The 26,420-nt window shown below is 45.5% G+C and overlaps 1 protein-coding gene across 1 annotated transcript in view; it reads left to right on the top strand.

The window, feature by feature from the left end:
- The first annotated feature begins 3,904 nt into the window (after positions 1-3,904).
- Positions 3,905-26,420, top strand: part of LOC121567369 (protein jagged-1b-like) — a 49,743-nt gene continuing 27,227 nt past the window's right edge. The window contains exons 1-2 of the mRNA XM_045217075.1: positions 3,905-4,717; positions 7,662-7,988. Of these exons, the coding sequence (XP_045073010.1) occupies positions 4,568-4,717; positions 7,662-7,988 (477 nt within the window). The 5' untranslated portion in view covers positions 3,905-4,567. The remainder of the gene's footprint in view (positions 4,718-7,661; positions 7,989-26,420) is intronic.

Genomic DNA, 26,420 nt, shown 5'->3' with positions numbered 1-26,420 from the left:
TGCCTGAAGTCGGCGCAGCCTGCCCCGGGACATCTTCCTGTGGGCTCAGAAGAAGCCTCTGACCTCTTCGCCATTCCCACGGAGTACCAGGACCTCCGGGAGGTCTTCAGCAAGTCCCGCACCACTTTGCTTCCTCTGCATCTACCCTATTTTTTACATTTTAGTCATTTAGCAGACGCTCTTATCCAGAGCGACTTACAGTTAGTGAGTGTATACATTTTTCATACTGGCCCCCCGTGGGAAACGAACCCACAACCCTGGCATTGCAAGCGCCATGCTCTACCAACTGAGCTACAGGGGACTACCCTATGACTGCGGGATCTACCTTCTCCCGGGCACTACACCACCCCAGGGATGGCTGTATTCACTGTCGGGTCTGAAGACCAAGGCTATGGAGACGTACATCGAGGACTCCCTTGCTGCAGGGGGTATCTGTCCTTCTGCCTCCCACGCCGGCGCAGGGTTCTTCTTTGTGGAGAAGAAGGACAAAACCGTGCGCCTGTACATCGACTACATCAAGGTTAAGAACCGCTACCCACTACCACTCATCGCCTCAGCTTTCGAGCAGCTCCAGGGGGCCACTATCTTCTCTAAGTTGGACCTGAGGAACGCCTACCACCTGGTGCGGATATGGGAAGGTGACGAGTGGAAGACAGCCTTCAACACTGCTAGCAGACACTACGAATACCTGGTGATGCCATTCGGTCTGACCAATGCTCCTGTTGTGTTCCGGTCCCTGGTTAATGACGTTCTCCGCGTCATGTTGAACCAGTTTGTGTTCGTCTACCTCGACAACATCCTCGTCTTTTCCCGCTTGGCTCAAAAACATGTTCTCCACGTCCGAAAGGTCCTCCAGCGTCTTCTGGAGAACCAGCTTTTTGTCAAAGCCGAAAAATGCGAGTTCCATCGCTCCACCATCTCCTTCCTTGGATACATCATCGCTGCTGGGAATGTGCAGATGGATCCGGACAAGGTGAGAGCGGTGGTGGATTGGCCCCAACCCACGTCCAGAGTGCAGCTGCAATGCTTCTTAGGATTTGCCCATTTCTATTGCGGTTTTATCCGGGGTTACAGCACCCTGGCTTCCCCCCGGTCAGCACTCACCAATCCCAAAGTCCCGTTCACGTGGTCCCCAGCTGCTGACCGGGTGTTCCTGGACCTTACGCACTGCTTCACCACAGCTCCCATATTGATCCATCCGGACCCATCCTGTCAGTTCGTGGTTGAGGTAGACACTTCGGATGTCGGAGTGGGGGCTGTCCTGTCCCAGCGTTCTGCTCTAGACCTTAAGCTGCATCCAGGCAAGCTCGATGGGCCCTCTTGTTCACCCGGTTCAACTTTACCATCTCCTACTGCCCGGGGTCTAAGAATGTTAAGCCGGACGCGCTTTCATGTCGCTATAGCCCCACTGCTACTCACTCGGACCCCGAGACCATCCTTCCTACTTCGTGCCTGGCGGCTACCCTCATCTGGGGTTTAGAGAACCAGGTCTGTGAGGCGCAGTGTTCCCAGCCGGACCCCAGGGGCTAACCTGATGTGTGTCCCAGACGCTACCCACTCCCCAGTCCTGGAATGGGCTCATTCCTCCAGGCTTGCCTGCCACCCTGGCTCACGTCGGACCCTGGCTTTGTGCGACAACGTTTTTGGTGGCCCACCATGGTCTCTGACGTCTCTGCGTTTGTCACCGCCTGCACTGTCTGTGCTCAGAACAAGACTCCTCGGCAAGCTCCGGCTGGCCTCCTTCAACCTCTTCCTGTCCCGCACTGTCCATTTCATTCCCCTCCCCAAGCTACCTTCTGCCAAGGAGATGGCCCAGCTCATGGTGCAGCACGTCTTCCGGATCCATGGACTTCCAGTGGACATGGTCTCCGACCGTGGTCCTCAGTTCTCGTCCCGGTTCTGCAAGGCATTCTGCACCCTCACTGGGTCGTCGGCCAGCCTGTCCTCCGGTTTTCATCCTCAATCCAACGGCCAGTCAGAGTGAGCCAATCAGGACCTGGAGACAACTCTTCGGTGCCTCGTCTCGGCCAACCCCACCACCTGGAGCCAGCAATTCGTGTGGGTGGAGTACGCCCGGACACTGCCCTGGATTACTGACCTCTGCCTGCCCTCACCCTAAGCCTGCCTGCCATTCTGTACCTTATGGACTGTGCCCTGACCTCTGCCTGCCCTTGACCTGTCGGGGGTGCTCTCGCTTTTGGCACAGGCTTATCATTGGAATGTGTGCCCTATCAACTTTAGATGGTAGTTTCTGTGCCTACCATGGTGATCATAGATTTCGCAGTGGGAGCCTGAGAAACAGCTACCACATCCAAGGGAGGCAGCAGGCACACAAATTATCCAGGACTCTTTTGTGTCCCTGTAATTGGAATGAGTAGGCTACACTTCAAATCCTTTAATGAGGATCCATTACGGATGTTTAGAACTGATGTTTTGAAGCATTTTTACAGTGGTCAGAAACTTCTGAAAGTGTAATTAATTATGTTTTAACAGCACAATTTGACTGCCTGTTGTGTATTGTCCATCGGTGTGACATAATGTCCAATGGGATGAAGCCAATTTCACTAAATGTAATGAGGCAGATAACATAGTAAGATAATTGCTTTTTTAAAATCAAGGTTTAGTGAAATTACTGTGAATCTTACCCAAAATGTAATAGCAAGACACTTCGTTATCATCAAGGACATTGTGTTCTTCATTTGAAAAAAAAAAACGTTAAAAAACATTATTGTCTATTTGGGAATCAATAAACCTTTACATTAACATTAATTGTAATGTCATACCAGAGGACAAATTCAAGTCACTAATGCATGAAACGCTTCATTAAATTGGATATAAACTCAAAATTGAAGGTGGCCATATAACATTTGGAGTTGTTTTGACATAGGTTATTGTAACTAGGCCATAGGTTGTTTTTTTTACTTACATTTTAGCGGAAATAATTTTTTCACTTTTGTTATGGCTTTTTGGCATCTACCCCTTTATAGTTGGCGGTATAATGAAGCGGTGGAATGTGTGTAGTTGACCAGGCAGGTTTAATTGTAAATGTGCATAAGCAGTCACACACACACAGACACGAGAGGGTCAGAGCTGGGAGAAATGATGTCATGTCCTTTCGTGTACACGCATAATCAAACGATTTAAAGCGGCTAATCATCAGCTGTGGTCTGACTTAAGAATAGCACAGCATAAACACCACATACTTTGCTCAGCCACCCGTATGGCCACTCTCAATGGCGAGGGGTCCCTTCAAACTCAAACTCGATCTAAGAGACACACTTTAGTGTATTTTCTTCTCTCTCCCCTTTGTTTTGCACACAGGCTTGATTGGAGTCTGTTAGTAAATACATTCTCCACTACCATAATAAGTGGTCTCCTAATTGCGCTGAGGTAGTCCCATAGAAACTCTTTCAGTTTGCCGACCAGTTACTGACAGTGCAGGCTGTGGCCGATAGCCTACTTAATTGGCACAGCAGCGCTTTGATCTATACCGGATTAAACGAGGCCCGAAACGGGGGTTAGGCCCATTATTCTATTACAGAGTCGAGTTGAATTACACAATATCTAATTTCATGGTCAAATAGGCGAGAGAAGTGATTTGAAAAGAGGTTCAATATGCCCATTTTTTTTATAGGCTATCAAAAGTCTGCTCATGCAGTTATACTTTTCTACAAGAGTAATTAAAACAGTATCAGTTTAATCAATACCTACCTACTCCTTGGTTTAATGGCTCTGTGAGATGGTGAGAGAAGGAAAGGAGATGACAGGCATTGCAGCAACGATGGGAACCCATGGGAACCGTCCAGGGGTGCGAGCGCACAGACCGCGTGCACATAAAACGAGAAGACGGATATCCCCTGCCTGAGGAGGACACACCCCCCCCACACACACACACACACTCACACAGCCTCTCGTCACTGGCTGGCATCCCTTTTCGCTGAGTTCTTTCCCACAGCCGATACGCACGGAGCATTGCACGGGACCTGGGTGATTCGGATCGGTTAGCCCTGAGTGAAGTGACCACACGGGGTTGGAAAGCCTACGGAAAGAGTGAGGGACGCAGCATGCAGTGGATAAACAAGAGAGCGTAGAGTCTTGACTGGTAGAGAGGGAGATCCTACTTCATTTGGGTATCAATTTGAGTCCGTTGCGCAAAGAAGGAAGGGGTGTATGCGTATGTGTTTAGTTTGAAGGGCGAGTACGTTGCGCAGAGGGATATTGTAATTGGGATGAGAGCTCAAGTCAGGGAGCCAGCAGGTCTGACATTCAAAGCCTCTTAACGGCAGGTGGAGGGAAGATCGACCTGGTGGAGTGAGAGTGTTTTTTTTTCTTCTGTGGAGAGACCCACCCTGGACACCGCACCAAGAGGGAGAAGCCGGGGAGAGGGGTCGAGGAGGGGCGGGCAGGCAGGAGAAACTCCCCAAGGGGAACAATACAAGTAAGGCAAAAATGCTTTCTTTCAAGCCTAGTACGACACGATGAACTGGCGTTTAAAGAGAGCTGAGAAAGGGTTATAGAGAAGAGGGGACACCGCGTCGTTTTAAATCCTCGATCCTGTGAAGTTGAGATGGAGAGAGAAAGAGCGCACGGACGAAAGCCGGTTGATTGCTGCAGCGGAGGTGCGAGGAGCAGCGCCAGGACCGAGATGAGGAAAGATCGGCGACGTGGACAGCAGTGGACCGCGATTTTTCTCTTCGCCCTCTCTCTGCAACCGCAGGTAAACCGCGCCGATTAAGCGCTATTTTCGGCCGTTGTTTAACCGTGCCCTGACTTTTACAGTCGGTGTTTTCTTCCCACAGAGTCAATACTTTTGCCCACATTCTACTTCCCTGTTTCTCTTGTCAATATGTCACCCCTTGCTCCTAATGGCGCGGTGCCCACCTGTTGTTGTGGGTCTTAATTGTCGCGTGTCATCCACTTGTTGCTCCATGGGCGTGTCCTTTCTTCTGTAGGATGTGCTTGAAATGTGTGGGTGCGCGTGCGTATGTGTGTTCATTCACGTGTCTCACAGTCAGTGCCTCCCTGCCTCACACCTTTGCTCACATGAATGCAGTCCATCCTCTCTCAACAGTATGTAGAAGCTCTGCAGACGACCAGGAATAGTCCAGCATAGTATAGGCTACCTTATAATGGTAATAACTATGTAATAATGAGTGTGCTTCCAAAACGCCACACTGAAACCACTATGACCACATAGAAAACCAATTCACATTCAGTCAAATTGGACATAGGCCTATCACATTCAAGTTCAAGTTCACACTGACCTAGAGGGAAAGCCTGCAGGTAGAGCGCTAGCTGAATGTGTTCTCTACTCTATTCTTCCCCTCCCAGACCCACCCCAGGCTATGGTTGTTGGCCTAAAAGTGTCCCTCACTGACGAAGTGACACAGCCCTCAGTGCAGGGGCAAGATCAGGATGTTCTCTGTGTGTGTGTGTGTGTGTGTGTGTGTGTGTGTGTATGTGGACTCATGGACTGGGGGTGTGTGTGTTGGGCCTGCAGCCACAGCCGTGTAGCACTGGGGCGTGTGAATGTACAGAAAGATCCACATGGATCTCTGCACCCAGCTCTGAAGCTCTTCACTAATATAACACTCCCTTCCCCTACTGCAGGACGATGCAGACCTTGCTACTCTGCTGTGGGACATGTGTCTGATTCAGTGCAATGCATCTGGGGATGTGTCTGATTCAGTGTAATGCAGATAAGCGCATTCAGGATGATTTATGAATGTGTTTTGATACACTGTATAATGTTGTCCTGATATTACACTGTTATTACAGAACAGTCAAGCTAGTGTCATATTTAACGGTATTAAAAGGCAAGTGTTTAACAATAGTGTTAGTCAGTGAACATATCCAACCGTGTTAATCCAGTGGTCAGGTTGTGGTCCTGGTCTCGCCCTGTGTTTGGGTTCATTGGGGACTTAATTACCACAGCTCTCCATGGTGATGGTCGAGGCTGAGCACTTGGAGCGGTCAGATGGAGCGCTGAAACGCAGGTATGCCCGGAATGGCTGAGAGAGGGGGAAAGAGGAGAGGAAGAAAGGAGGATGCAGAGTGATGAGTGGGCCTGTATCTCCACAGGTCGTTTGATGTAGGACAGTTTAGCCCTCTAGCCCAGGGACAGGGGCAGGTGAGGGACAGAATGCCACGCAACAACAATGGGCTGACTTACCAGCTATTCTTCTAACTGGCTTTGCTCTTTCTAAGTTGTCTTTAGTCAGGTTGTCAAGACTATTACGCCACTATTCTTTATTGCATCATTTCATTGTGTGTGACATGTTTGTGTGTGACGTGTGTGTGTGTGACGTGTGTGTGACGTGTGTGTGTGTGATGTGTGTGTGTGATGTGTGTGTGTGACGTGTGTGTGTGTGGTTTGTGCTTTAATAGTGGTTGGAAATCCTAACCATTATTTCCTTGCTATACAACACACCAACATACACACACACACACACCTGTCTCTCTGGGGGGCTTGTTAGCTCTACCAGCTTGTCTGTGCCCTTCTGCACCCAGCTGAGGAGAATATGATTTATATGCTCTGGGAGAAGGGATCGGGAGAGACAGGGCGCGAGAGACAGAGAGAGACAGAGAGAGAGACAGAGAGAGAGACAGAGAGAGACAGAGAGAGAGAGACAGAGACAGAGACATACAGAGAGAGAGACAGAGAGAGAGACAGAGAGAGACAGAGAGAGACCGAGAGAGAGACCGAGAGAGAGACAGAGAGAGACAGAGAGAGAGACCGAGAGAGAGACAGAGAGAGAGACCGAGAGAGAGAGACAGAGAGAGAGACAGAGAGAGACAGACAGAGAGACAGAGAGAGACAGAGAGACAGAGAGAGAGACAGAGAGATACAGAGAGAGGGAGAGGGAGAAAGAGAGATGCAAAGAAGAATTGCAGAGAAGAAGAGCTGGTACAGAGAGAAGGAGAGAGGGCCTGTTCCCAGATAGAGAAAGAAGGGAGGAGGAGGAGGAGGAGGAGGAGGAGGAGGAGAGAGAAACTGTGGCAAGGTCCCTAGTACCCCTGGGGAGAGAGGGAGAGAAAAGAAGGGAGGGGTACTGATACAGAAGAGGAACGAAAGGAAGGTGCTAGATGGAGAGGTGTAGGAAATGCATGACAGGGGAGGGTAGAGGTGAAAGAGGAAAACAAAGGGAGCGAGGGAGGGAGGAGGGTAAATAAGCGGGGAGGGAAAGATGGAGGTAGATAGAGGGAGATAAACGGACAGATACGGAGAGAGATGGAGGGATTCGATTTTTCTTCCGCTGTGTGGAGGAAGTGGTATGAATCAATGTTATCTTTCCTTTCTCAATCACCCTTTCTTTATCTACCTCTTAGAATAGGATGACGGTAGTCTGGTAACCTTAATGAAGCAGATGATACAGAGAGAGAGAGAGGGAGAGAGAGAGAGAGAAAGGGCATGCTATCCATAGATTCCCATAGCTGGAAAGCACTGGGATGAAATGCGATACTCCACCCATTGAGCAGGTGTATTAATCACATTCGTGAATGTTTTTTCAGCAAGTATGACATCGGAAACCAGACGTTTTTTGTTCCCATAGATTCAGCCTCTCTTTGGGTGGTATGTATGATTCTGTGTGTGTGTGTGTGTGCACGTGTGTGTATGAGTTATACCTCATCCTAACTCTCCTGTCTCCCTCTCTTTCCAGGCTGTGTGTGCAGTGGGGATGTTTGAGCTGCAGATCCGTCACTTCCAGAACCCCCAAGGTGTGCTGCAGAGTGGGGAGTGCTGTGACCTCCAGGCCACCGGGGGGCAGCGCTGCTCTCTCGGGGACCAGTGTGACACCTACTTCAAGGCCTGCCTCAAGGAGTACCAGGTCCGGGTCGTCCCCACCGGAGCCTGCACCTTCGGGGTGGGCAGCACCACCGTCCTGGGGGGCAACACCCAATCCCTCCGTCATCGAGGTCACGACGAAGGAGGAGGAGGTGATGGCACTACAGGACACATTGTCATTCCCTTCAAATACGCCTGGCCGGTGAGTACAGAAGTGTAACTACAATGTGGTTACCATGGTAATATGTTACGGTTCAAGTAGGTAACACTCACAGCGACCTGTAAAAGTGTTGACACTAGCTCTTAGCATTCAGTCAAGCGGCTTTGGTACTATTTGCACAAACTAGTAGCAGTTTTCTACTTGTCTGAACATGGGCATTGGGTGTGATGCTGAGATGAATCTCTTTCTCCCTCCTTCTCCCTCTGTCTCTCTTTATCTATCACTTTCTCTCTCTCCTTCTAAACTCTTCCCTGTTGTGTTATTGCATCATTAAAGCCTCTGATATCGCTCCTCTCTGTCTGACTTCGTGTATCGACTTGTCTGTATCTGTATCAGATATGGAGTCCAGGCTGGCGGCTACGACTCGTGTCTTCATTAAAAAGCAGACCTATTAATCGCACATTAGACCCATCGATAATCCAATTCTATCTCTCTCCTCTTCAATCCTCCACCCCCCTCTATTCAACACCGCATCTCCCGACCCAAACAAAACAGGAAGAGGGGAAAATAGAAACAACAAATGAAAGCAAAGAGGAATTTTGAAGCCTTGAGGTTGAGTGGAGGCCTTGAGTGGGGATAGAGAAGTCCAAGTCTGTTGGTTCTGGCTCACATAGGTTTGTGTATTGCTGCTGCTCACAAATATGTAGTTATATTTTACTGTTACTAAGCCCTGAGATGTTCGCTAGGGGGGGTGAGGGAGGGTGGGAGGTTTGGAAGGAGACAGGGCAGACATCTGGAGGGGGGTGAAAGCTTTTAGCTGGTGGCAGAGAGGGACACTAATGTTCTCAACGAGCTGAGTTCAACCCCCCATTTCCATCCCTTCATTCCTTCCATCCCTCCATCAGCGCCCATTAGAAGTAGTTCCCTGGATTTTTACTGTAATTCATGTCTGTTTGTCTGAGTCGTTTCAGGGCCAGAGCCACAGCGAGAATCCCTTTTAAATGACTTGGCACACGCAGGATGACTGATCCACATTGTCTTCCTTCCTGAGACTGGAGCGCTTGTTTATTTCTTAGTTTGCTGTCTCAATGAGAGCATTCCATTTTTTATTATGGCCTGGAATGCTTAGTTTCTGACCTCTCCGTGAGGTTGAATGGTTATTCATAATGAAAGTATTATAATAATGGGGAATGAGAGCTGACTGTATGGTTGTAATTATATTCAAATTGCCTAGTAATAATGTTTTTAATATTGTGCAAAGCCCTGGTGGAGATTTAGAGGCAGACTGGGAATAAGTCTGGTCATGCTCACCAGCTGGCCTGGTGTTGGAGTGCACAGGTCTGTGTGTCCTAGCTTCAGGCATCTGGAACACACAGATGCGCGCGCACACATACACCCGCATCGCTTCTGTGTTTATTTGCCTCATATTCAATCGGTATCAGTCCATTCACCTGTGGAAGCGTGTGCGTCACTAAAGACCATTATCTGTGTGTTTGTGTTTGTTTTTATACACTGTCAGTGTCTCTCCTCCATGTTGGGGAGGTGTGTGAGTAGCAGGTATGAGTGTGAGAAAATTCTCCAGCAGAAAGTCTATCTGGATCAATTTCAGTGCCAGGCCATGGGGCAGGCTGGGCTGCAGGGGAGAGGAGAGGGGAGACAGCATGAATGCATTTCTATGGGGAGAGCTGCGGCTGAAAGACTCACATTATCTGGCCATCTCTGGGAGGTAGGGGGGAAGCTGGGGGAAATAGGGGGGAGACGGGGGGAGGCTCAGGCAGTATTCTGATCCCTCTGCCCCAGGTGAGGGGATGAACAGGTGAGCACAGTCATTATGAGGAAAGGTGAGCTGCCTTTATCTCCTGCCCTCGCGCTTTCTCTCCACTAATCTATTCAGGGAAATGAGGGTGTGTGTGTATGTGTGTGTGGCCTGTTTCTCTGCATGTGCCTGTTGGTGTGTGTGCACGTTTGTATTTGCTTGTGTTTTGGGTGTGAATAATCTGCGTGTGTGTGTGTGTTTTTGTGAATGTGTATTATATTTCCCTATTGTCTCCCAGCCCCTCACTGTCTGATCATATGGACTGAAGGATTTGGCTGCAGTTTGACCCCAAGTCCAGGGACAGCTAGCGGCCTGGTCTGGGATGTTTTAGCTAAGGCGTTTCCGTTGAGATATAAAATATCAAAGCATTTAGAACCATGAGGTCATTTCTCAAGTCTCACGGTCTCCTGTTGTTTCCACTCTCATATCTGATTGGCGAAAGGGGGGACTGTGGGGATTGTCATTTTTTTTGTCTATGTGGCAGAGGAAACTTACACAGTTTATGAATGAATGGAAGGAGTGAATAGGTGGTGCACCAGAAAGAGTTGCCAGGTAGCACTTAGACAAAGGTGCATTATAATCGCTTTAAAGTCTTGTTCCTCTCAAAGATCCGAATGCTATAGAATCATTACTCTAGATCTGCGGTGCCTAACTTGAACCTTCGGGCTCTCATTGACATCAATGTACAGTATGATTTACACTAAACTGTTTAAGTGTCCTGCTTTGCATTCTCCTCTAACAACGTTTTCCATCGTGCTGTTGTTGCCTTGGGCTAGCTTTAGAGGAAGGGTTTGGGCTTAGTCTTTTGTTAAGAGTCCTGTAACAAATGACTTTGTGATAGGCACTAAACAAATACCATTGAAGAGAACTGAATGGGCTGTGGTCCTCATCTCTTGATCTTAGGTCAGTCATTCATAATCCTGACCTCAAGTGTTAAGCCCCTAAATCTGATCCTAGGTTAGGTTCACTGCCAGAGGGAGAGAGCTCTCAACTGGTGGGACTCACGTTCTGCTGACTGTGTGTGTGTGTGTGTGTGTGTGTGTGTGTGTGTGTGTGTGTGTGTGTGTGTGCATGCGTGTGTGTATGTGTGTGTGTGCGGTGTGTGTGTTTCGGTAACCACATCATCATCTATAATAATTTATTTTTCACTCTCTTTCTTTCTTTTCATTCATCATTCGCTTCCACCACTTGCCTTATTTGTTCATAAAGTTTATTTAAAAAGACATGCTTGTACAGTATTGTGTTGTGTTGTATGTTCAGGTTGTAGAGTGAAAAACCTTCAATGCCGCACATACATTTATAAGACTAACCTGAATATAGGCCAGTCTTGTGAGGGCAGTAGTACCAGGAACCATCAGCAGTCAAAGGTCAGAGTTGAAGTGTGTCTCATAATTCCCAAACTAGGGTTTTCAGGGTTGTCACTAGATGGCCATGCTAGAACGGACAAAAGAGGCAATATCCACAGAACTGTTGAGGAAGGACCACTATTTGTTCTCTATTAATTAACTAAGGGTTAGTCATTTTTTTGATTAGGAAGCATCATACTTCCATCCTCTCTAGCATGACCTTACTGACCTCTGTTCTCTCTGTGACAACTGGGTTTCCAGGAACAACTGAAAGGGCCCTGCTTTCAAACATGCAAAGTAGAGGGATTATGCAAATGTAATTCAGCCAGTACTCTACTGTGTTCTAGGTTGGTTCTAATATGCTCTACTACACACAGACGCACATACACACACACACACACACACACACACACACACACACACACACACACACACACACACACACACACACACACACACACACACACACACACACACACACACACACACACACACACACACACACTGTGGGTTTACCTGTGCATTTGTGTTGTGTGGGAGTCAGGCTGGCCCAGTCACCAGGGGATATGGGAGGAGAGACGAGGACAGAGAGAACACTTAGAACATTCTTTCATTTGGGTCGCTCCCTCTTTCACTCGTCTTCTCTACTCCTCCTTTGTGCTTTCCTCTCCTTTGTCCATCGATGACTCTCCCATACACACTCACCTGTGGGCTGACATTGGACACACACACACACACACACAATCCTGTCTCTATCACGACTCGGGATATGACCCAGATGCAGACACAGGAGGCGGATAGAACAGTTCTCAGATAATGTATTATAAACATGGGGCAGGCGAAGGGCAGGTCGAGGACAGGCAGAGGTTCGTGATCAGGTCAGAGTCAGGCAGGTACAGGACGGCAGGCAGGCTCGGGGTCAGGGCAGGCAGAATGGTCAGAACCGTGAAAATTAGGAAACAGAACTTGAGAAACAGGAAGATGGGAAAGCACGCTGCAAGACAAGATGAACTGGCAACAGAGAAACAGAGAACACAGGTATAAATACACAGGGGATAATGGGGAAGATGGGCGACACCTGGAGGGGGGTGGAGACAAGCACAAAGACAGGTGAAACAGATCAGGGTGTGACAGTCTCACCCTCTCATACTCCCATACTGTATATGCTTCTAAAGGCACACAGCACAGGAGCGCAGGCACAAATCGACTGACACCCATACTGTAAATTAGCTCACACACAGTGTATCATGACACGCAAAGAAAGTGAATTCCATCAGGGATTGAGCCTTGTGTTTTTTAGAGATAAGTTAATAACCTGGAGGACACAAGTCTCTCTAGGGAGGCAGCCTTTTAATGATTTAATTTGTGTGCAAATTGGATTGAAATGGGAGTTTCTTTATTAGGAGGGGGAAGCAGATTTTCACAATCACCTTGGAGATCCTGTAGGGACCGTGTGTGGAGTGTGTGTGTGTGTGTGTGCGTGCGTTCATCTGAGTACACTGTGTTTGAAGAAGTGCATGGGCACACAGCTTTGTAAGTAGTTGAGCAGGTGTAATTACAGAAGTCTATTGACTCCTCACCCAGCTCCCTCTAGCACTCCCCCCACCCAATCTCTCAGTTTCTCTACCTTTACTACTCTATCCTCCATCGCCTGTGTCCACCCCCTCCAAAAGTCACTCATCTGTCAACACTCTCCCACACACTTTATCCATCTCCTCTCTCTCTCTCTCTCTCTCTCTCTCTCTCTCTCTCTCTCTCTCTCTCTCTATCTCTTTCTCTCTCTCTCTCTCTGTAACATTCTCACTCATCATTATTCACGATTCATTCATCACTATCCGTAATCATGGTAGCATCCACATTAAGTGTTTAGAAACATACATTATTTTCCATTAATTTCTATTGGGCACAACATTATTTAAAACACAACCAAAACAAACGCATCCAACAAGTTTGTAGAGTCACAAGCTTGATATAATCATTGTATTTTATTTAACCTTTATTTAACTAGACAAGTCAGTTAAGAACAAATTCTTATTTACAATGACGGCCTAACCCGGATGATGCTGGGCCAATTGTGCGCCGCCCTATGGGACTCCCAATCACGGCCAGTTGTGATACAGCCTGGAATTGAACCAGGTGGTCTGTAGTGACGCCTCAAGCACTGAGATACAGTGCCTTAGACCGCTGCGCCACTCGGGTGCTAGGGATATGGGACCAAATACTAAACATTTGACTACTTTAATACACATATACACTACTGGTCAAAGGTTTTAGAACATCTACTCATTCAAGGGTTTTCCTTTATTTTTAATATTTTCTACATTCCCAGTGGAACGCTTTCGACTCCTTGAAGTCCATGCCCCGACGAATTGAGGCTGTTCTGAGGGCAAAATGAGGTGCAACTCAATATTAGGAAGGTGTTGCTAATGTTTTGTATACTCAGTGTGTGTATATACAGTACCAGTCAAAGGTTTGGACACACCTACTCATTCCATGGTTTTTCTTTATTTATACTATTTTCTACATTGTAGAATAATAGTGAAGACATCAAATCTATGAAATAACACATATGGAATCATGTAATAACCAAAAAAGTGTTAAACAAATCAAAATATATTTTATATTTGAGATTCTTCAAATATCCACCCTTTGCCTTGATGACAGCTTTGCACACTCTTGGCATTCTCTCAACCAGCTTCACCTGGAATGCTTTTCCAACAGTTTTGAAGGAGTTCCCACATATGCTGAGCACTTGGCTGCTTTTCCTTCACTCTGCGGTCCGACTCATTCCAAACCATCTCAATTTGGTTGAGGTTTGGGGATTGTGGAGGCCATGTCATCTGATGCAGCCCTCCATCACTCTCATTCTTGGTAAAATAGCCCTTACACAGTCTGGAGGTGTGTTGGGTCATTGTCCTGTAGAAAAACAAATGATAGTCCCACTAAGCCCAAACCAGATGGGATGGTGTATTGCTGCAGAAAGTATGCCTTGAATTCTAAATATCACAGACAGTGTCACCAGCAAAGCACCACCACACCATTACACCTCCTCCTCCATGCTTTACAGTGGGAAATAAACATGCAGAGATCATCCGTTCACCCACACCGCATCTCACAAAGACACAGCGGTTGGAATCAAAAGTCTCAAATTTGGACTCCAGACCAAAGGACTCATTTCCACCGGTCTAATGTCTGTTGCTCATTTTTCTTGGCCCAAGCAAGTCTCTTCTTCTTATTGGTGTCCTTTAGGAGTGGATTCTTTGCAGCAATTAGACCATGAAGGCCTGATTCACACAGTCTCCTCTGAACAGTTGATGTTGAGATGTGTCTGTTACTTGAACTCTGTGAAGCATTTATTTGGACTGCAATTTCTGAGGCTGGTAACTCTAATGAACTTATCCTCTGCAGCAGAGGTAACTCTGGGTCTTCCATTCCTGTGGTGGTCCTCATGAGAGCCAGTTTCATCATAGTGCTTGATGGTTTTTGCGACTGCACTTGAAGAAACTTTCAAAGTTCTTGAAATGTTCTGTATTGACTGACCTTCATGTCTTAAAGTAATGATGGACTGTTGTTTCTCTTTGCTTATTTGAGCTGTTCTTACCATAGTATGAACTTGGTCTTTTACCAAATAGGGCTATCATCTGTATACCCTACTACCTTGTCACAACACAACTGTTTGGCTCAAACGCATTAAGAAGGAAAGAAATTCCACAAATTAACTTTTAAGAAGGCCCACCTGTTAATTGAAATGCATTCCAGGTGACTACCTCATGAAGCTGGTTGAGAGAATGCCAAGATTGTGCAAAGCTGTCATCAAGGCAAAGGGTGGCTATTTGAAGAATCTCAAATATAAAATATGTTTTGATTTGTTAAACACTTTTCTGGTTACTACATGATTCCATATGTGTTATTTCATAGTTTTGATGTCTTCACTATTATTCTACAATGTAGAAATAGGAAAAATAGAGAAAAACCCTTCAATGAGTAGGTGTTCTAAAACTTTTGAATTTGTCCCAATACTTTTGGTCTCCTAAAATGGTGGACTATGTACAAAAAGTGCTGTAATTTTTATACGGTTCACCCGGTATGGATGAAAATACCTTCAAATTAAAGCTGACAATCTGCACTTTGATCACATAGCCGTTCTATCATTTAAAATCCAAAGTGCTGGAGTACAGAACCAAAACAGCAAAACAAAATTCACTGTCCCAATACTTTTGGAGCTCACTGTAGCTTCCTTTGCTATGGGAATTAGATGTAGCAGGGAATATCAGTCATACTACTAATGGTTTTCCTTGGGGTATCCCTGTTCAGGGACACAGTGAATGGTGTGTAGTGAACTGGATAAACCCCTGGGTCCCAAGTGTAGTTCCCTGTCTCTTCTATGTCATCCTCCAAGTCCTTTCCTTCTTTTTAATCTCACTATGGCATCGTGGGAGCCACGGTCTCTAACTACTACTCATTATTAACACATGAACACTGCTCTCATTCCGTTCTGCTGTCTATCTGTGGGTGATTGACTCACTTACCTGACATCTCATCTCTGGGAAAAGAGAGTGTGGACCTGTGTGGGGTGTGTCCTTGCGGGTAACTTTTGAGAGGCCATCCAGTGACCACACACACACACACACACACCCATCCCCATACCTACTTTCTCACTCGCCGTGCCTCACACTAAACACACAAGTGTGGATGTTTAGCAGCCAGTGACCAGACAAGGTAATTTCCTGCGGAAGCCGGAGGGGGCGTCTCGCTGTGGGCCGGGGAGGCGAGGCGAGATGGGGGGAGAGATGGGGAGTCAGGGAGGGAACATGCCATGCCGCGACGGCTCTGTTGTTTCAGAGCATTTGAAGTAGCCTGGAATCACATACCTTTGTCAAGCCAATTAACCACCTAAGAATGTGACTCAAAGACAGAGAGAAAGGAGGAGGAGGAGGAGGGGAGGAATGGGGGATGAAGAGTCTGATACTAATCATGTCCTGAATGAAAGGAAAACAAAAAGATGGCAAACATAAAGGAACAGAGAGGCGTAGTTATAGGGACAGGGTCGGTCACGCGGCAGCAGGGTGGGGTGGATGCGTACACCCAGGGGATAGTCCATGTCTGTTCTAGGTTTCATGCATGTGTGAGCGTTAATGTAAGATTTTGACTGTGTATGTACAGTGAGGGAAAAAAGTATTTGATCCCCTGCTGATTTTGTACGTTTGCCCACTGACAAAGACATGATCAGTCTATAATTTTAATGGTAGGTTTATTTGAACAGTGAGAGACAGAATAACAACAGAAAAATCCAGAAAAACGCATGTCAAAAATGTTATAAATTGATTTGAATTTTAATGAGGGAAATAAGTATTTGACCCCTCTGCAAAACATGACTTAGTACTTGGTGGCAAAACCCTTGTTGGCAATCACAGAGGTCAGACGTTTCTTGTAGTTGGCCACCAGGTTTGCACACACATCTCAGGAGGGATTTTGTCCCACTCCTCTTTGCAGATCTTCTCCAAGTCATTAAGGTTTCGAGGCTGACATTTGGCAACTCAAACCTTCAGCTCCCTCCACAGATTTTCTACGGGATTAAGGTCTGGAGACTGGCTAGGCCACTCCAGGACCTTAATGTGCTTCTTCTTGAGCCACTCCTTTGTTGCCTTGGCCGTGTGTTTTGGGTCATTGTCATGCTGGAATACCCATCCACGACCCATTTTCAATGCCCTGGCTGAGGGAAGGAGGTTCTCACCCTAGATTTGACGGTACATTGCCCCGTCCATCGTCCCTTTGATGAGGTGAAGTTGTCCTGTCCCCTTAGCAGAAAAACACCCCCAAAGCATAATGTTTCCACCTCCATGTTTGACGGTGGAGATGGTGTTCTTGGGGTCATAGGCAGCATTCCTCCTCCTCCAAACACGGCGAGTTGAGTTGATGCCAAAGAGCTCCATTTTGATCTCATCTGACCACACCACTTTCACCCAGTTCTCCTCTTAATCATTCAGATGTTCATTGGCAAACTTCAGACGGGCATGTATATGTGCTTTCTTTAGCAGGGGGACCTTGCGGGCGCGGCAGGATTTCAGTCCTTCACGGCGTAATGTGTTACCAATTGTTTTCTTGGTGACTATGGTCCCAGCTGCCTTGAGATCATTGACAAGATCCTCCCGTGTAGTTCTGGGCTGATTCCTCACCGTTCTCATGATCATTGCAACTCCACGAGGTGAGATCTTGCATGGAGCCCCAGGCCGAGGGAGATTGACAGTTCTTTTGTGTTTCTTCCATTTGCGAATAATCGCACCAACTGTTGTCACCTTCTCACCAAGCTGCTTGGCGATGGTCTTGTAGCCCATTCCAGCCTTGTGTCGGTCTACAATCTTGTCCCTGACATCCTTGGAGAGCTCTTTGGTCTTGGCCATGGTGGAGAGTTTGGAATCTGATTGATTGATTGCTTCTGTGGACAGGTGTCTTTTATACAGGTAACAAACTGAGATTAGGAGCACTCCCTTTTAAGAGTGTTCTCCTAATCTCAGCTCGTTACCTATATAAAAGACACATGGGAGCCAGAAATCTTTCTGATTGAGAGGGGGTCAAATACTTATTTCCCTCATTAAAATGCAAATCAATTTATAACATTTGTGACATGCGTTTTTCTGGATTTTTTTGTTGTTATTCTGTCTCTCACTGTTCAAATAAACCTACCATTAAAATTATAGACTGATCATTTCTTTGTCAGTGGGCAAACGTACAAAATCAGCAGGGGATCAAATACTTTTTTCCCTCACTGTATGTGTGTCTGTGTCGGTCTGTGTGTGTGAATGCCTTAGAGGCTGATATCCATTGGGACCCTCCAGAGTTCCCAAATCAGACACCGTAATTCCCTCTCTCACAGACTCCACTTTGTCTCTTTTCACCCCCATGTTTGTTTACTATAGTGCAGGTCAGCAGACAGTCAGACAGGAACAGCAGATACACACACTGGAATTAATGACTGTGTCACAGGTCTCCCTCTCTCTCTCTCTCTCTCTCTCTCTCTCTCCCTCTCTCTCCCTCTCTCGCTCTCCCTCTCCCTCTCCCTCTCCCTCTCTCTCTCTCTATATATATATATTTCTCTCCTTCTGCTGCTCTCTGTATTTTTCTCTCTGTATGTGTCTCCTCCATTTCCATCCATCCTCTGTCTGAGAGACAAATCATGTGTAAAGAAAGAGGTAGTGTGAGAGAAGTCACAAAGAGAGCCATTGAATGAGGAAGGGAAGAGAAAGGGAGAGGGGATAGGTAGAGTAAGAGAGAGAGATAGATGTGCTTGTACTAGAGGGAGAGGGATATCTTTTTCCACACATACTGCATTGATTTTTCCTCTGTTATTGTAAGGCTTGATCAATTATTATGATGTTGATAACATTAATATGGTTCTTCCCTGAGCCCTCTTCCTCGAGAGCTCTCGCCAAGGACCAAGAACTGGACTTGGATCTCCTTTCTGTTCTCTCTTTTGTCATCAGACACTGAGTATACCAAACCTTAGGACTCTACAAGGTGTCAAAGCGTTCCACAGGGATGCTGGCCCATGTTGACTCCAATGCTTCCCACAGTTGTCCCAAGTTGGCTGGATGTGCTTTGGGTGGTGGACCATTCTTGATACACACGGGAAACTGTTGAGCATGAAAAACCCAGCAGTGTTGCTGTTCTTAACACAAACCGGTGCTCCTGGCACCTACTACCATACCCCGTTCAAAGGCACTTAAGTATTTTGTCTTGCCCATTCACCCTCTGAATGGCACACATACACAATCCATGTCTCAATTGTCTCAAGGCTTAAAAATCCTTCATTAACATGTCTCCTCCCCTTCATATACACTGGTTGAAGTGGATTTAATAAGTGACATCAATAAGGGATCATAGCTTTAAGATGGATTCACCTGGTCAGTCTATGTCATGGAAAGAGCTTAATGTTTTGTATACTCAGTGTAGGTTTTCTCTCTTATAGAAATATAATGATTAGAACTAATTCTAATTCTATGCTCTAAATGCTTTAGAAAGCAGCCAGTATTCCAGAGTGTTCCTGTGTCAGTCATTATAAACGCCTATCAAAGCTGTGCCAGAATCAATTTACCAGGATGTACACACGCTACGCGAATCCATATTCTTACTACTATTTAATATAGCCCCTTCTATTCATGTCCTGTGGTAATTTCACACTAGCGGGTAGGTCTGTCTTGGAATGTTAATACTGCTTGTGTCTCAATTGGCACCCTATTTTCCATATGTAGTGCACTACCTTTGACCAGGGCCCATAGGGTATAGTGCACTATATAGGGAATAGGGTGCCATTTGGAATGGACGCACTGTTGCTGTGATTCCATTCGGGTGTTGCTGGTGTGGTGCAAGCCACCGTATCCAGCTTCAAGCACCGCTGTCATGACAACACTGTCACTGAGGAGACGTGTGGATGTGTGTGTGTGTGTGTGTTACTGTGTGTTTGTGTGTGTGTGTGTGTCTGTCTATAATTACAGTTGGGCTATTGATACTTCAGGAGAGTGGTGCCATCTGTATGAGAGAGAGGTTCTGATAGTAATGGGCCTGGTAGCAGAATGATTTGTGTGCTGCTCATGTAGAATGTAAAAAAATGGGGTGATGGAGAGAGAGAGAGAGAGAGAGAGAGAGGGGTAGAGGGAGCGAGAGGGAGAGAGAATACTGTTATAGTCGAAAGTTTTGACTAACATATTTCTCTTGTGCACTTTTGTATGTTTGTGCGTGTGTGTGTATGTGTGTGTGTGGAGGGGAAATTCCTCTCTCATGGCTGGGAGTCCTTCCTGTCGTAGAGCTGTGTTTGTACAGCCTGGCTCAGCCAGGATATCCTACCCAGCCCATGTCTGAGGGCTCAGAGAGAGGTGGGGAGTGACTGGAGGGGGGTCATAGTGCCCATCATAAATGGAGTGAGAGGGATAAAAGAGACAGAAAGAGAGAGAAAGGAAGAGAGACTGAACATCAGGGAGAAATGGAGATAGAGGGGCACACCTGGCTCCATGAGCTTTGAGGAAAAAGAATGTGGAGGGGTAGGATTGTGGGCATACATGGGCATCTGTCTGGCCATAATTAACTCAGGCCTTTTATTTATTGCAGACTGGAGGGGAAGGGAGGGAGAAACAATCAGACAGTTTCCAGCGATTTATGGCTGTTTAATTTCCTTGTTGGTATTGCGTCTTGTTTTGGGAACTCCCTCTGGTTCTAGCTCCATGCTAACACAGCCTGTGGTCAATGAGGGCATAGCATGAGAGACCTGGAACTGTGGAGCTGTGGTATGTCCAAATGGAAAAAGGCCCCATCCTCCCTCCAAACCCAGACTTGTTGTGGATGGAGAGGTTACGAGGGGTAAAATGTGTAAAATGCTTCCAGAACAGTGGTTTAAGAGAAGATGAAATAAATGACAGTTGTGCAAGAGATGCTAGACATTCCATGGATGTTTTCTGGGGAAATAGTGGGGTTAGGAAAGCCCAGTTGAGCGAATCATCTTAAATACAGTGTTTTAATGGTTTCTTCCAGCCTCTCAACTCACTGCCATGACACACTTTGAGCCCTCTCCTCAGCTCTAGACGACACACACACACACACGCACGCACGCACACACACACACACACACACACACACACACACACACACACACACACACACACACACACACACACACACACACACACACACACACACACACACACACACACACACACACACACACACACACACACACACACACACACACACACACTCACAGTGAACTATTAAATAACACACACAAAACACACTATGGTAGTCCACGCACACACACCAGACAACGCTGCACTCCCACACACACTCCCACAATGACATTGCACCCTGACGAACACACAAACACACACACACACACACACCATGCTCTCAGACATGGAACAACACCCACTTCACTCCCCGGCTCTGTCATCCCTTCTGTGATTATTGACCCAAATAGCACAAATAACACAGTGTTGTTGTTTTGGTGACTAGCGGTAGAAATATCACTGCATTATTGTCAGTGTCGCCGATATCATCAGTGGCCCTGTCTCATTACTGTTGTTTACTTTCCTCTCTCTCTGGTCACGCACGCACACACACAGGCACGCACATGCGCACACTTAAACACACACACTGTGTACTCAGTCAGGCCTGTTTTTTTCCTTAGCAACCTTAGCAACGTATCTGTGTATTTCTAAACTGACTCGTAAGAGAGAGAGTGGAACCAGTCTGTTTTGGTGGAACTTCAGGGTTGAGTGACAAGGAGAGAGGGAACATTGTTTGTCAAAGCAAGTTTGTTTGTATGTTTCTGTCAGTGTGTGAGAGAGTGAGTGGATATATGTGTGGATGCTAGGGGTGTATTTGCAGTATGTATTTCATATCAGACTATTGTGGTTTACAGTTTTTTTTCGATTGCTAACAAGCATTGTTCAATACTGCGGATACATGTGCAAAACTGTAAATACAGTTATCAAAACAACATGCAACTTGGCAATGCACATCCTACATGTCTCAAAAGCAAATCTTTCTACCAAATGAAAGCTAACAGTCTCTCATGACATGCACACTTTGTCATTCATAGTATCATGACCTACAAAACTCTAAAACAGCTACCACTTGAAAATGTGTCAATTTGTGTGCATCCCTGTGGAACGCTCAAAATATTGTAAATCCACAAGGCAACATAACAGTTATTCTATAACAGTAGTTTACATTACAGTATACTGTAACTGAAATCACTGCTGAGTGTGCAGTGCTCTGGTGGGTTTTGTTTACAGTAAAAACAGTACTGTATTACATTCCTTGACACGATCAGAGTTCCTCTCAAAGGGAACAGTGTACACCTGCTTCATGCTGATATGATGCTTTGTCAAGACTCTAGCAATGGTTGTCGTGCTTACACTTTCAACATTTTGAAATGTATTATTGTCTGCCAACACTCTCTCTTGAATTCCTCTGAGTTTTATGGCATTGTTGCTAATGACCATGTCAACAATTACAGCTTCCAGCTGAGCAGAGAAAATCCTACCTCTCCCCCCTCCATTTGGTAACCGTTGGGTCCTAAAACAGAAATGTAATTACACACAAGTGGTTCGGAGAGCTTTTGCTCGATTTACTACTCTACAGTAATATTCAGTACAGTTAGATGCCCATGCAGAATGCATATCTTACCTGCTAGTTTGCTGGAAGGTTCTTATAATAGATGACACAGTTGAGCATTGCAAATTTTGCTGCACTCTGAGACCAGCATCTCTCATTGATAGACCATGATTGACAACATGATCAATGATTGTAGCCCTAATCTCATCTGACACTACAACTCTGAGTCTTCCCCTCAGTGGTCTTCCACCACGGATACGTAATCCTCTGCCTCGCCCGGCAACTCTTCCACCTCTGTAAGCCACTACACGATCTCTGGCTGGGTCCATGTTTATGTAAAATATATTCCAAAGATGTCCCCTTTTGTAGAGATGGTAATGACATAAAAATGGAAAACACCTGGGTAGGTCTTCAGTTACGTAATGTAGAATGAAAATCAGCTGTGAATAATTAAGTTATTATTATTATTTTATTTTTATTTTAGAATTTCTACTTTGCTTTTACTGTAGCAATGTAAAAAATTGCAGTCTAATTCAATTGTCTGTAGCTTTTGAACTTGAGTTTAACAGTTTTGATAAGGGTATCTTAACATTTGCAAAATGGTCTGTAGATACATAGAGTTTTGTTGGTAAATGTGTGTTTGTGAGACAAGTATTAATGTAATTTGAAAGATGTTGTCATTGAATGCATTTTGTGTCAAAGCAATGACAAATGATCCACAGGCTGCCACATAGTGTTGTTGTGATAACTGTATTTTGAGTTTTGCACATGTATCCGCAGTATTGAACAATGCTTGTTAGCAATCGGAAAAAAACGGTAATAATAATAATAATAATGATTTGGTGGATGATTATATTTGTCCTATTGTTATGTGTATACTTGTGTGTTAAAATGTTGGTATGCTTCTGTGCATCTAATTTGCATATCTGTGTTTATTGCATTACTGATAGATTACATTTTGAAGTGTGTTGGACTGTCTATCTGTTTTGTAGTATTGCATTATTGGAAAATAATGCGATACGGTTTTTGATAATGATCTTTATAGCACAGTTCATACAAAAATGACATAAAACAATTGGGCAATTCCACGGTAACAGAATTGCGCTGTGACTCAGATTTTTCACTTAAAATGTATGCCAAACTAAGAACATTGATTTAAAAGTTTAACAAACCATACAACTCTCTGCAAAATGACTACTTTTAACAATTGACACAGCATTTTTTTACAAAACACATTTACTGGAAGAACTATGCAGATGCAAAGTTTGGTAGCAGAATTTCTTGGTAAATTCTCCCTCAGTTTTCTAAAAACGGTTAAATATCTGCTCTGAATTAAGATTCAACGATGTCTGCAGAAAGAGCGTGATGTCAGCTATGACATGACACATTGACTTTGAACAAAATCGCATTTGGTTATTGAACTACAGTAAGTGAAGTGGATTTGCACGTGGTAATGGAATTGCGGTAACATAATTTCATCATGGGTCCCTGATCTGTACTACACAGAAATGCATCATTATGGATATGAATGTTGTTCTCTTCATGGCGATGTATTCTAAATAGGTAGATAAAGGTATAAATATGCAATATCCTCCTTTGCATATTTGGGTATTGTTCTACACACTGGCTATAATTTTAATGAGCAATGCCCCCAAACAAGCCCACATTTGGTTGGTCCGGAAAGGACCAAATCTGAACCAATCATAGACGTCTATATTTCACAAGTTTGGACATCAAAGTCCAGCACAGTAGAGCTCAGTAGAGTAGAGCAGAGCACAGCACAGTAGATTTCAGTACAGCACAGAAGAGTACAGTACAGTAGAGTAAAGTAGAGTATAGTTCAGTAGAGTACAGTAGAGTACAGTAGAGTTCAGTTCATTATAATGTACTCAACTCTTGTGTGCTCTACTGTGTACTGTATAGAACTCTACTGTACTGTACGGAACTATACTTTACTGTACTCTATTGTGTGCTGTACTGTGCTGTCCAAACTTGTCAACCCAACTGTGGTTTGTGGCTACTATGATTTCCCATTGTAGCAAATTCAATTGCCGAAATTCTGTTACAGATTTTTCAGAAATGTTGAGTTATAATCACTTAATAATTGATAAACCAAACTGCTTTCCGTAAAAACTAACTAATTGATAGGTCTACCTTTACTTGTTACTTCTGTAAACTTTCATTATCCTCCCTCCTCATGAGGGAGAGAAATTCGAAAATATCTTAAAGATATTTGGGTTTTTGGGAATAGAATTTCAAGGCACAAGGCAATGTTTCTTAAACTTACAGAAGGCAGAAAAATGTCTCCAAAAATAAATATAAGTGTTGATATTAGTTGGCAGGGGTCTTCAACATTATTGGGTTTTGATGTATTTCTGTATGTATTTCTGTATTTCTAGAACCTTTTTCCATCTGTTTGCCCAGAAATCAAAGCCTTTGATTATTCCTAATTTTTAGGATGGAAAATGGTTGAAAAATATATTTAGTTTTAATTTGACACCCAATTTGACATGCTCCTATGAACTTCACTTGTTGGTGCTCATGGGTCATTTTACATGGAAATGACCAGTAGCAATGAAAGAACAATTAATATAATAGCAGGACTAAAATATTGCACAACATGAAAGAAATTACAGTGTACAGATGTCATGATGAGTAACCATGGTTACTCTGGTCCCCGGGGTGTGACCCCAGCCTTAGCACCAGGTCTGGTCACAGGTACATCCTTCCTGAGTGTGTGTGTCACCTGGCTGTGTGTGTGTGTGACCTGGCTGAGTGTGTGTGTGTGTCACCTGGGCTCTGCGTGCATGTGTGCTGCATGTGTGTGTGTCACATGGGCCCTCCCTTAGGTCGTAACCTGCTGCTGGCATGGGAGCAGGTACAGGGTGGGGGAGAATGGGGGATGGTTGGGGAAGGATGGGGGAGGGTTGGGGCAGCGGTTGGAGAACAGAGGGAGAGAGAGATAAGGAGAGAAAGTGGATGGGAAAGGTGTCCTTAGCTAGTAGCCAGGGAGCAGGCCAACACTGAGGTAATGGTGTGTGTGTGTGTATTGGACACTGCATCATTTCCTACCCAGAAGTTTTCTGACAGGATGTCCAAACCAATGATGACTTTTGCCCATAATCACCCCTCCCTAGTCCCCTCTCCCATAGAAATAGAATAGGTAGAATGGTCACTGTTTTTTAAATCCTAATTTGTCACTGTCCACGCACTAGTCTATAAGGATTTTCAATGTTCTGAGAGATGATATGATAAACATCAATGAATCCAAATGGTCCATCACCCAAGCCACAAACACCCTGCTTGCACTCTGGGAGGTCTCAATGGTTCATTAGCACTGACTGATGCGGGCTACCACTGTGTGTGTGTGTGTGTGTGTGTGTGTGTGTGTGTGTTAATGGGGGTGGATTGTAAACACCATAGGTAAAATAGTGGAGTGAAGAACGCTCAGATAGACTGAGGGATGTCTCACTCGCCTTCTCTAATTTGGTGTGTGTGTGCGTGTGTGTGTCTTGGCACTGCTCTCCACATCCACACCTCACCTCACCTCCCCTCACCTCCCCACCTCTTCTTCACCGCTCCTTTATGCTGTCATCCATTGTTCTACACTTTCTTCTATACACCTTCTTTATCTAAAACCTCCTGACCTTCCATGCTCTTTTCCTCTTCCATCCTAGAATTCCATCCTCCCTTTCTTTTCATCCTGTATCTGTATTCTCTCTTGTTTCCTAATGTGTTCTCCTGAATGTCTCTATGGTTTGTCTAAGACCCACCTATCTATTTATTCAATGCCCAACCTCTCATGTTCTCTGTCCTCCCTCACCTCAGATCACACAGACATGCGCGAACGCACACGCACACACACACACACACACACACACGCCCTCAGCGTCTACACTCCAGTGCACCTTCCCCTCCCTTCATCCTTCCCTCCACACTCCTGAATGTTTTTTCCAACCTCTAATAAACTACCCTCTACACATTTTAATACCGCTCCCTCTCCCCTCCACCCTCCCTTCATTCTTCTACATATAATCTACTCTCCGCTCACTTACTATCTTTTAACTTATATTCTGCCCTCTTTTCTTCCATCCTCCCCTCCCTCCCTCCCTCGCTCCACTCATCCCCTCGGCGGTGGGCCCTTAGAGCAGAGGCGTGACTGCACATCCATCCAGCTCTTTAGGATGACACCCGACCCACAATGCA

This window comes from Coregonus clupeaformis, chromosome 6, assembly GCF_020615455.1.
Source record: "Coregonus clupeaformis isolate EN_2021a chromosome 6, ASM2061545v1, whole genome shotgun sequence".
NCBI lineage: Eukaryota > Metazoa > Chordata > Actinopteri > Salmoniformes > Salmonidae > Coregonus > Coregonus clupeaformis.
The sequence above is the reverse complement of the archived record's forward strand: the minus strand, read 5'-3'. Positions and strand labels throughout refer to the sequence as shown.